The sequence below is a fragment of the Triticum urartu genome, chromosome 2A (assembly GCF_056163025.1).
Source record: "Triticum urartu cultivar PI428250 chromosome 2A, HENAU_Tu73, whole genome shotgun sequence".
In the NCBI taxonomy this organism is placed as follows: domain Eukaryota; kingdom Viridiplantae; phylum Streptophyta; class Magnoliopsida; order Poales; family Poaceae; genus Triticum; species Triticum urartu.
The window spans coordinates 469,709,502-469,721,401 of NC_141874.1; the positions used below are offsets into that span (position 1 = coordinate 469,709,502).

The 11,900-nt window shown below is 45.1% G+C and overlaps 2 protein-coding genes and 1 pseudogene across 2 annotated transcripts; all 3 read left to right on the forward strand.

Moving 5' to 3' along the window:
* The first annotated feature begins 1,292 nt into the window (after positions 1-1,292).
* On the forward strand, positions 1,293-1,909 carry LOC147985500 (uncharacterized). The gene is made up of 2 exons (XM_087539891.1): positions 1,293-1,463; positions 1,559-1,909. The coding sequence occupies exons 1-2, from the start codon at positions 1,293-1,295 to the stop codon at positions 1,907-1,909; spliced, it is 522 nt and encodes a 173-aa protein (XP_087396017.1).
* A 1,645-nt stretch (positions 1,910-3,554) lies between these two features.
* On the forward strand, positions 3,555-5,069 carry LOC147985501 (uncharacterized; annotated as a pseudogene).
* Positions 5,070-5,142: 73 nt separating this feature from the next.
* On the forward strand, positions 5,143-6,471 carry LOC147985502 (uncharacterized). Its single transcript, XM_087539893.1, has 3 exons — positions 5,143-5,600; positions 5,685-5,772; positions 5,872-6,471. The coding sequence occupies exons 1-3, from the start codon at positions 5,143-5,145 to the stop codon at positions 6,469-6,471; spliced, it is 1,146 nt and encodes a 381-aa protein (XP_087396019.1).
* Positions 6,472-11,900: the final 5,429 nt, after the last annotated feature.

Below are 11,900 nucleotides of genomic sequence, written 5' to 3' on the forward strand. Positions count from 1 at the left end.
CGTATCCATATAGTTATAATAAAATGGTTCATGGCCCAGTTCTTGTGGTTTTCGCTTCTTACTTCGTTTTTATTTTAGATCTGCTTATTTGTTGCATCGACACTCTTTTACGTTTAATATTCGCCAGGGGCTACCTGTCGCCCCACAATACGACAACACAGTCTGAACACTTTTTATATATGTTTGGTACCCCAAATTTAGCATTATATGCATTGGCTCCGAATCATGTCTTTGGTTAATAGTTGGGTTGCCCGGCTCCTGTGCTTGCTACCCTACATTTCGCTCAATCGGCTAGGGTTGTAAAGGGAGAACTACTGCGATTGTGCCATGGCTTTGACCAGACGAGCACCTCAGTAGAGAAAGCCGAAAACTGACTGGCATGATGTGGCGAGAGCCAGTCAGCTACTCGAGGGCTACAAATCGTTGGAGATTTTTTCCACGTTATGCGAGAGATCGGAACTTCCCGATCATATGCTGACAGTACCCTGGATAAAACCAGGGGCTGCGCCCATGCTTTATTATAAAACTCCTATGGCTAAGTGAGGGCATTAAAGCCATAAAGTATGTTTTCCTTGTTCGTTGTGCTAAACAACTCCTTCAAGGACCATGTAATTGGATCAAGATTGTTTAGATTCCACCCCGAACACCTCCGTACTATCTACGTGAGGGCAGAAGCCGACGACTGGCCAACCCTCAGATTATACACAACACGGCCGCACAGGAGGAAACAATTGAAAGCATAATAAAATTACTTTACAAAAACTGGCTTTGTCCCATAATACAAGACAAAGGCAACATGAATACATTTATTCAAATACAATGTCCTGTGAACATTGCGATGCCACAAGTCGAGACCCTTCTACAACATCCTCGAAATATCGCTTTGGTGTGCGGTGCTCCTTGCCCTCCGGCGGCCCTCTAACTACTACAAATACTAGCATTAACGATGGTGCCCAAAAACTCTTGGTTGTTGAACCCCCCGAGTGGACTCCCCGCGTGGTGGAAACCTATCTCCGTAATACATTCAACAACCACAAGTCTTCCGCCATTAGGTGAGCGGTCTTTAGTTATGGGGTTTGCAGGTACGTAGTACAACTCTAACAAACTCCCTCTCCCTGTGTTCAAAAATGAAAAAAAACTCTTCTCTCCTTTATCTCTCCCCCGCAACATCCCAACTAATGTTGGCGGGTTCTCAAAATATTAGCGCTAAATCTCTCCAGCCCCAACTAATCTAATCTGCTCCTAATCCTATTAGTTAGTCCTCCCGATCCACATTTTTGCACAACATCCTGATGGAAGTCTGTATGGTCATTCATGCCCCTGCATCTCCGTCCGGCGCCTCTGCTGAACCACAAAATACCCCCGGCCACTGCGACTCCTCCCCAAAATGCTCGATAGAGATGCACTTGATGGAGCAACCAAATTCCATGGTTGAGTTTGCTCACCATACTACGGATGAAGAGGTACATGACTTAATCATTAATTCTTCTCTAGATTCAATATATCCTGAGGTAAAAGAAGAATTGATTGTTGATTTTGCTCCTGATTGAGGAACAAGAACATGCAAGGAGACAACATGGTTGAGTTTGTTCCAGATACAATTAATCAGGAGGCAAAAGAGTCTCCTGATGAAGAACGGAGCAGCGATGTCTCAATAACCGATGTCGATGAAGACTCTATCGAGTACCTGCATAGGCAAGTTGTTGAAGACTCCGAGGAAGTAGACAAGCAAGATGAAGTATACCAGAAGGTCAGGAAGGAATTTAATGAAAGACGTGCTAGTGATGCTGCATTGAGGAGGGAAGGAAGAGCCAGGAATGCATCTAGGCATAAGAGTAATCTGAACAAAATACGTAGAGACTTTTTGAGAATTTATATTCCTGACTACTACAAGATCACGGAAAAATAAATATTGTTTGCTAGAGAACAATATTATTGTGCAGCAGAATTCAAGATTAGTGCCTTTTATTTGTAACATTTGTTCTTGTCATTCATATGTCAGGCTATGAACAAGCGACCGAGTTTTAAATATTTTCCTATCCTTAAATGGATCTTCATATCCCCTGACATTGTATTATACAGTACGAACATCTGAATGGGTTTAGAAATAGGCACTGCATTTTGGCGATGTGATGGACAGGTGCTTCACCAACGAATGTGATCTGTAGCAGTACCTTCAGATCATCAGGCACTTTGGACGTCAAAGCATCACCATGTTAGCTTAAACCTGATTGTAGTCAAACAATTCCTATTGCAATGTGAAGTGATTGTGGCAGATCGGCTGCAACTTACTGCAAGTTAAGTGCAGGTGTGCCCTGCATGTATAAGACTGAAATTTCGACTAGATAACCCTCCGTAACAGGGAATAACTATTTAATATGTTAGGATCTCATCTACCTGCGCCTCTTTCTCCTCGCCTCGCCTGCCTTGCTCAATTCGACACCTCCATAGTCCATAGATCGCATCTCCTCCCTTGTGTTCTATGCCTCTCCACACTGCAGGTCGCACCTCTCCAGTCGCCTCGACTCCGGCGCGTACACAATGCTACCTGCACGTCGCCGGTAGCCTCGAACCGATACGCCCGCGCTGCCGCTAGCACATCGCCGGTCGCCTGGACCCCGGCGCGCCCGGGCTGCCGCCTCCACATCGCTGGTTAGCCTCAACCCCGGTTGCACCCACGCTGCTGCCTGCACATCACTGGTCGCCAACGCAACTCCGCTGCAGCTTGGTTCGTATTCCTCCTTGCTCTATTTTTTCGTATTCCTCCTTGCTCTATTTTTTTCTCTTGTGAAACCTTGATGCACTGTAGCTGATCCTGATTACAAAATATGTAGGTAGAATTCATTTGATTATTACGATTTACAATTTTGTTATGCCATGTTCAGTACGATCCATGCATCTATAGATCATACACAATATGATTTATTTTATAGTCTAATATGTCTTACATCGAATAACATAAATGCAGGATAACTACATACTAAAACAGTAATATATATTAGGAGATGGCTCCAAGTAAGATATGGATGAGACTAGTGGATGAGCGATTAGATGATGAATACTTAGAAGGGGTAGAGAATTTCCTTGACTATGCGTTCAGGCACACAGGCAGGGAGAATGAAATTCGATGTCCATGCGTCAAATGCTACAACACAGACTCTCATCCTCGTGCATTGGTTTCTGCTCACCTGAAAGTGTATGGAATTCTGAGAAGTTATACCTTTTGGTACCATCATGGTGAAGTTGCGAGGGAACCTCAAACAGTTTCTGAAGGTTAAGGCGATGAAGAAATGCAAGCAGAGAGTGCAGATGGATATGACCCAACGCAAGATTTGTTGCATGATCTGTTTCCTTAAAATAATAATCCAACTGATCAAACAACGACACCACCATCTTACGAAGAGGAACCAAATAATGAAGCAGCAAAGTTTTATAAATTGCTTGACAACTGCAACCAGCCACTTTATGAAGGTTCTAGTACCACTAAATTATCTGCATTAGTTAACTTGCTTCACATTAAGAATTTGGGAAAGTGGAGCAACAAGTCCTTCACCATGTTGTTGGAATATCTGTGGAAGGATTTCCTACCACAGAACTCTACTTTGCCAAATTCTTATTATGAAGCGAAAAAAACTATTCAGGAACTAGGGCTGAGTTATAAGAAAACTGATGCTTGCACGAATCATTGCATGCTCTACTGGAAAGAAGATATAAATGTGGAGTCGTGTAAGGTGTGTGGAGCATCTAGATGGAAAGAAGACAAGCGCACAGGCACCACTCTGCACTCAGCAAAAGGGAAGAAGATTCCACAAAAAACAATGCGGTATTTTCCCTTAAAGCCAAGGCTGCAAAGGATGTTCATGTGCCACAAAACTGCTGAATCCTTTAGGTGGCATGCGGAGGGCAGGGTAGATGATGGTGTCATTAGATGCCCTGCTAACTCGAAAGCTTAGAAATATTTTGATGCAAAAAACATCCCATTTGCAAAAGAAATTCGCAATCTTAGGTTTTGTCTCTCTTCTGATGGTTTCCAACCATATAAAACCATGTGAACATCTTATAGCATCTGGCCCGTATTCCTTGTTCCCCTAAATTTGCCCCCATGGATGTGCATGAAACAAGAAAATGTGATGTTATCCATGTTGATTCCAGGGCCTGATGGTCCTGGTGATGCAATTGATATTTATTTGCAACCACTTGTAGAGGAACTTATTGCACTCTGGAACGAGGGCGTTGACACTTATGATGCATCAACAAAAACAAGTTTCACACTACGTGCAGCACTTCTCTGGATGGTCCATGACTTCCCTGGTTATGCCAACCTCTCTGGATATAGCACAAAGGGAAAATTGGCTTGTCCGGTATGCCATAGTGGGACCTGTTAATTTAGGCTTAAAAACGGTGGGAAGTTCTGTTACATGGGTCATCGACGCTTTCTTCATAAAAACCACAGGTGGAGGAAAGATAAAAAATCTTTTGATGGTACCATAGAAACCAGAAAACCACCAACACCCTTAATAGGACAAAATGTGATGGTCCAAGTGGATGATCTAGAGGGGATTATCTTGTCTAAAGATGCAAGTAAGAAGACAAAGGTGTCCCACGATGAGAGAGGAGATAGCTGGAACAAAAGAAGTATATTTTGTAATTTAGTACAATATTTTAAAACTCTTTTGTTGCGCCATAACCTTGATGTCATGCATATAGAAAAGAATATATGTGATAGCATCATGGCAACAATTATGGATGTCAAAGGAAAAACGAAGGATAACATAAATTCTCAGCGCGATTTGCAACTAATGAAAATAAGGCCAGGTATGCATCCGGACAAGGAAGGGGACAAGACTACTTTTCCATCTACGCCTTTCACTTTGCTTCCACCCAATAAGATTTTGTTCCTTTGGTTTTTTAAGGACCTCGAAGTTCCAGATGGATTTTGTTCAAACCTTGGCCGCTGCACTAATATGAAAGAGAAAAGTTTCAGGACTGAAGAGCCACGACTGCCATGTTATACTAAATCATTTACATCCTCTTGCACTACGTGGACTTGTTCCCCAGAATATCTATGACCCTCTACTTGAGCTTTCACAGTTCTTTTGCAAATTAAACTCCAAATCACTTTCGGTAGAAGAACTTAATGAAATGCAGGCCCAAATACCTGTGACACTATGTAAGCTTGAAAAGGAATTCCCACCATCCTTTTTTGATGTCATGATGCATCCGACTATTCATTTGGCTAATGAGGCTCTTGTTGGTGGACCTACAATATATCGGTGGATGTATCTCTTTGAGAGACAAATAAAGTGTCTGAAATCGCTAGTGCGAAATTTGGCACGACCTGAGGCTTCCATTGCAGAGAGACACATTGCAGAAGAGTTCATTACATTGTGCTCTAGGTATTTGGATGATGTCGAGACAAAGCATAATCGACCAGGTAGAATCAATGATGCACCAGGGGATGACAACTATTATTTGTTAATATTCAATCCGGATGGAAGGCCATCCGGTGGTCGTAAACCTAGAGATCTTAATCTTCTTGAAGCAGAGCAAGCTCATATTTATGTTTTGAGAAATTGTGATGAATTTCAACCATATATGAGGTAATGATTATTCCGTTCACTTATTAAGTACTCAGTCAACTAATTTTTGCATGCCCATATCAATTAAGCTTTGTATTATTGTAGTGAGTACTCCAATAGTCAAGATGGATGTTCACTTCAACCATTTACCACCTTGTGGAACCAGAAGTTTAATCAGTGGTTTAAAGCGAAGGTAAAGATTCCAGAATAAAGTCTATATGTACATACATATGCACGTACATTTTAGTATTTCTGTGTGAAGATGTTAACATAGCTATTTTTCATTGCATAGGTAGCCAGCTTGCACGAACATGATAAGAGTGAGCTCACCAAAGACCTTTTGGCACTATCACGTGGTCCATTGGAAAATGTAACATGTTTTACTGGCTATGACATGAATGGATTCAGATATCGTGTTCAAAGTCGAGATAGACACCTCTGCACACAGAACATTGGGGTGGTTGTACTTTCAGAACAAGGGGATAATGGTAATATAGTAGAATATTATGGCATATTGACAGAGATAGTCGAACTGCAATACTTAGGTGGAAGGCATGTGACATTATTCCGTTGCAACTGGATTGACGTATTTGGCAAAGAGCATGGGATGAAGAAAGACAACAAGCATGGAATCATTAGTCTTAACCTGCAGCGTTTTCTTCTGACAGATGAGCCTTTCGTTCTGGCTAGCCAAGTCTCTCAAGTATTTTTTGTCAAGGACAATCTTATAAAAAGATGGCACGCAGTCGTGAAAAGTCCATCACATCATGCTTATAGTGTACCACATGGACAGTCTGATGATGAAGCCTCTGAAGCTGAACCTGACAATGGCGATGAAGACGACTTGCTTCAAAATTCGACATCAACATCACGTAGAAAGAGAACAACATGAAGACACTAGTTTATGCAACTCTTAATCTGTAGTAATCGATTTGCTTCATATTTTTGCTTTTACCTTATTAATAAATAGTGGCACAAGTAGTTCTGTACTTACTTTATTTGATGCAATATTCACTTATTTAATTCAATTTTACTTTGTATAGCCTTTGTGCAAACTTCAAACTAACGCTATATGCATAGGGTATCATAATGAGTCATCACAAGTATGGAAACTTGACAGCATTAGCTCCGGAAAGATGCTCCTCATAGTTGAATAAGTCTGGACTGGTACACCAGGGTATTGCTAGGCGGACCTTGCCAGAGAAATCAAGTCAAATAGCAGATTTAAGCAGAAAAAGGGTTACTCACAAGCCTCATTTGCAAGATGAGGAACTGTGGAAAAGTATGAGTTAGCTGCAAAAGGTACTACAGAAACATAAAAATATTATTCAACCTATCTACTAAAGGATGATATAATGTGGTTTCTTGTTTTCATAGATGGAAATGATGCAGCAACAAATACACCAATCTTGTTTACTACAAATTGGGATGTTGATGATTCCAGAAGTGAGTTTCTAAGTACCATACATTGTACCATGAATTGTTTCTACGCTTTTGTCTTCAAGTAACTCATAATATATTGCAGCCATGAGTGATGAAGCTGATACCAGCAATGATGGTGACATGGGAAATGATATGCATGATTTTCATGGTATCAAAAACTTCAATTTTTCCATTTTTCCTTCATCCACCATGCTGACCGATTGGTTGTATATTTTCAGATGGTTCAAATGGTGCAGATGAATTAATGGGTAATGAAAATCTGGAAAGTGAAGAATCCCAGGATAGCCATGGCTTTGCAGGTACCTCAAAGACCAGTAAGCACAACAATGCAACTGAATTAGTTGATGAAAATCTGGAAAATGAAGAAGTGTAGGGTAACCATGGCCTTACAGCTACGTCCAAGACTAGTAAGCTCAGCAATGCAACTTGATTACTTGATACTTCAGTCACACCGCTACAATATAAATTGTGGCTTGAATGTTTTTCTTGTTTTGTACTTGATTAACATATTTCTTTCGAATGGTGTAGGACCTCAAACAGGTGAAAAGTGCAGGGTCCGTGGGAAAAATAAATGCAAGGAAGTAGCTGATCTCATGGAGTCCCAAAAAATTAAAGTTTGGTTTTACAATAACTGTGCGCTTTCCAAAAGTTTTGCATGACACTTGGGTAGAATTGTCCGTAACCCTAGAATTACCCCGATGAGGGTTAAGGAATGGTCCAATATTACTGATGCAGCTCGGAAACATATAATTGATGCAATTAAAGTATGTTTGGTTAAAAGTTCTAGCATTATAATCTGAATTTCTGTACTGATGTATTTATGAGACTCTATTTTATGAACAACTATTTAGGACAAGTTCGAAAATATTGACGACAACATTGCAATAGATGTGTACAAAGATGAGATATTAGACCATGTCAAGAAACTTTGGATCAACTGGCGTGGAGACTTGCACCGGCATTTTGTGAAACCCAACAAGACTATGCAGGAGGCTATGAAAAAGGTACCTAAAGATATTCCAAAGGATGACTGGGAATGGCTTGTCAAGGAGCATTTTTTCAGCAAGGAGTTTCTGGTAAGTTCTCATGTTGCCTCTTAATTTTCAACCATTTGTGCAGTTGACAATATAATCCTCTTTAACTATAGAAAAAGAGCAAGAGAAACACCCAAAACAGAGCTCACCTCAAAATGCTTCACCGATCTGGCAGTAAACCCTTTAGACAGATAATTTGGGACACGGTACATGTTTTCACTTCTCTTGTTTTTCATTTCCAATAATATAAGATCAGTGTGAGTTGTCTTGCCATTTTGTTTCAACTAATAATAGTCACTTTCCTATGTTGGAACGAGGAAAGGAAAACAAGCCACCGAGTATGGATAAACTATTTTCAGAGATAGACAAGAAGGGTACAGACTTCCCTGATTCTACAACCTCCGCCAAACATGTAAGACTTAATTTAACGTTCATAACTTCCATAATGAACAACACATGTAGAATTCCTACTTAGAGATAGAAGTTTATGCAAATAACTTACTGTTGGCACTTCAGGCACAAATTAAGACCATAGTTTAGTTGAATCCTGGTCTTTCAAATGATGAAGTCATGCAGAAATGTGACACATCTAAGCGACGTGATCGCGTAGTTGGATTTGGTGGTGGAATTAGAGAAAGAGATTTGCGAGGACCAACATTAAGTAAGGCTGAATTAATTTCTCAAATTCAAGCTTCTGAGCAAGCGAAACAAGTACTCGAAGAAAAGGTCAATGGCATGGCGCATGAAGTATCAGAAATTAAGCGTCTTCCATCTGGTAGATCTCTAACTGATAGTTCTCATGAACGCCAACATGATCAAGTAAGTTGTTCTCACACATTGGTTTTATTTGTCATTATACTATGATGCCATTTATTTACATGGACTGACTTTCATAAACTAATCAACATTTTTTAGAACTGATGGTCCACCAGAATATATATAAGCATAAGGAGGCATTGTAATCGTTGCTGAAGAATGATATCCATTCAAACAACGATGGTGTCTGTTGTGGGTTTGTCACGGCAGATGTCCTCGTGAAAGGACTTAGTCGTGGAGCCATCGCTATGAGTTAGCTTGAAGGGATTAAACCGGACAAAGGGACACGGGAGTTTATACTAGTTCGGCCCCTTCGATGAAGGTAAAAGCCTACGTCTAGTTGTGATTGGTATTGCTATGGGTTCGAAGACCAGGGAGCGAATCCGCTTTGTCTGGCATTCGAGTTGTTGTTTTCTGTCCCTGAACCGCCGTCGGGTCACCCCTTTATATACTCAGGAGCACCCCGGCCGGTCTACAGAGTCCCGAGGCTGGCTCATACAAGTGTCCGCCTCAGTCTCCTCTTTCCTATCTTACAATGCAAGTTTATACAATCATGGAGGTTTACTACCATGGGCCCCAAATCTGTCGGCGTTCTAGGAACGGGGGTCCCCAGACTTGCCTGCCTGCGGCCTGCGGCATGGCTCAAAAGGGGGCCCAGCGCGGCCCATCTTCACCAACACAAACCCAAGACCCTCGCGAGGGGCCAAGCCTCGCGGGGCGGATGACGCGGAGCTTCCTCAGGAACGGCTTCGTCAGGCTGGCTCACGAGGAGGCGGAGAGATCAAGGCGGGGTACCTCACAAGGTGCCCGTGACGCAAGCCATGAAGACCGAGGGTGCCAGGCGGGTGCCAGCCCGCGCAGTGTCCTCCTTTCCTCTTTGGTGCAAAGGGGGCAAGCGCAGCCGCGGAGTACCGAGGCATCAGGCAAAGTTTGCCATTTTGGTGCAACGAGACCAAGACCATGAGGACTACAAGATGGAGGTCATTGTGGATCCCGAGACGGCGTCATCACCAGAGCTTTGTGCAGGCGAAGACTACTTTTGTCAGGGTAGCTAGTACTAGTTGTCCCCCTTCAAATTAGCCCACCATTGTTGGCTCCCTTCCCGCTCGATATTTGGGAAGAGGACTAGGGCCTCTATAAATGGGACCAGCCACCCACAGAGCAAAAGGAGGTTCAGAGGTTAGAAGAAGAAGAGGAGAGAGAGGGTTCAAGAAAGGAGGCTCTTTAGAGAGGGGTTTTGATCAGAAAGAGAGAGAGAGGAGGGTGACTGAACTCCTCCCCGCAGTTCATCGCCCCAGCCAAGAACAGACCCTCACGAGGCTGTTCTTCCTTGTATTGTTCATCATCATCAGCCCAAGAGGCAATCCACCACACCACACACTGGAGTAGGGTATTACACCACAACGGTGGCCCGAACCAGTATAAACCCTGTGTCTCTTGTGTTGTTCTTTCCTTAGTTTACATCCTAGCAAGGCGGAGGACTGCAGGTAGGTAGGAGGCGAAATCTCCATGCGCACCCCAGTGTTCGAACCTCAAGGGTCTGCCGGAACCCGAAATCCGACATTTGGCGGCCAGGTAGGGGTGCGCCGGGACTCGTCTTCCACCACCCTGTTCTCCTCCGACCATCACGCCCATATCTGACGCTCGTCGGGCCCGCGCCGAGTGCCGGGCCGCACTCGCTTCCCGCGTCGCCCAGACGGCCCCTGTCGGCGGGCGCCCTCGCCGTTCCCCGTCACCTGCCGTCAACACCGCCACCGGCCCAGCGGGGGATGAGCAGCAAGCATCATCCCAGCATCTGTCCGTGTGGCAAGACGGCCGCACCGCAACTCCCTCGCTCACCCCAGCTGGTTCTTCGTCCCGTGTGCTCCGCGCGCCCGTGGAGCCCCGCAACCTCTCACCCGCCCATCGCGCTGCAACAACACCCCCGGTCGTCGCGGCCCTCTTGGGCGGCTCGCAGGCGCCGCCTACAAGTCACCACGTCAAGCCGTTCATCCACCGGGTCAGCGCCGCTTCCGCGCGGCAGGGGGCAACCCTGGACCGGGCGGCACCCGAGACCGGCCTGACCTTCAGCTCGGAGGACCACCCCTCCAACTCGGCCTGCTCGGGTGTGCTCCCCATGCTGTGCACCCCCACCATCTGCCAGGTGGCCGTCACCAGACCCCTCATTGATGGCGGCGCGGGCCTCAGCATGCTCTCGGTCGAGGCCTTGAACCTCCTCTGCATACCCCTGGAACGGCTGCAACCCAGCCGGCCCTTCTCGGGCGTTGGTGGCGAGTTGTCCAGCCCCCTGGGACAGATCCGGCTCCCAGTAACCTTCGGCACCTACGACAACTTCCGCACGGAGCTGGTCGACTTTGACATCGCCCCCATCGGCCTCCCCTATAACGCCATCCTTGGCTACCCAGCGTTGGCCCAGTTCATGGCCGGACGCACCCGGCGTACAACCTCATGAAGATGCCCGGGAGCAGCGGTGTCCTCACTGTGCACGGGGACACCGGGGACGCGCTGAGGGTGCTCAAGCTTGCCTTCAAGACGGCGGCGTCGGCACAGCCCGCTGACTTGGAGACCCCCGAGCCCAAGGGGGCTGCACCCGCCAAGATGAAACAGTTGTTCACCCAAGACAAGGCAGAAACCAAGCAGATACCCGTCGATGAGGACGGGTCCACCAACACCACTTTCACCATAGGCGCCCACCTCAAACCCGAGCAGGAGAAGGCCTTGGTCGGGTTCCTGCGCGCAAACAAGAAGGTATTCGCTTGGGAGCCTGACTAGTTGGCAAGGATCCCTAGGAGTGTAATCGAGCATCACCTCAACGTGTGCCCTAACGTGCGCCCTGTGAAGCAGAAGGCCAGGCGGCAGTCCACAGAAAAGCAAGCCTTCATCGTCCAAGAGACCCGCAAATTAGAAGCTGCTGGGGTCATTCACGAGGTCTGATATCCGGATTGGTTGGCCAACCCTGTCGTTGTGCCAAAGAAGGGAGGGAAGGAATGCATGTGTGTCGACTTCACGAACCTCAACAAAGCATGCC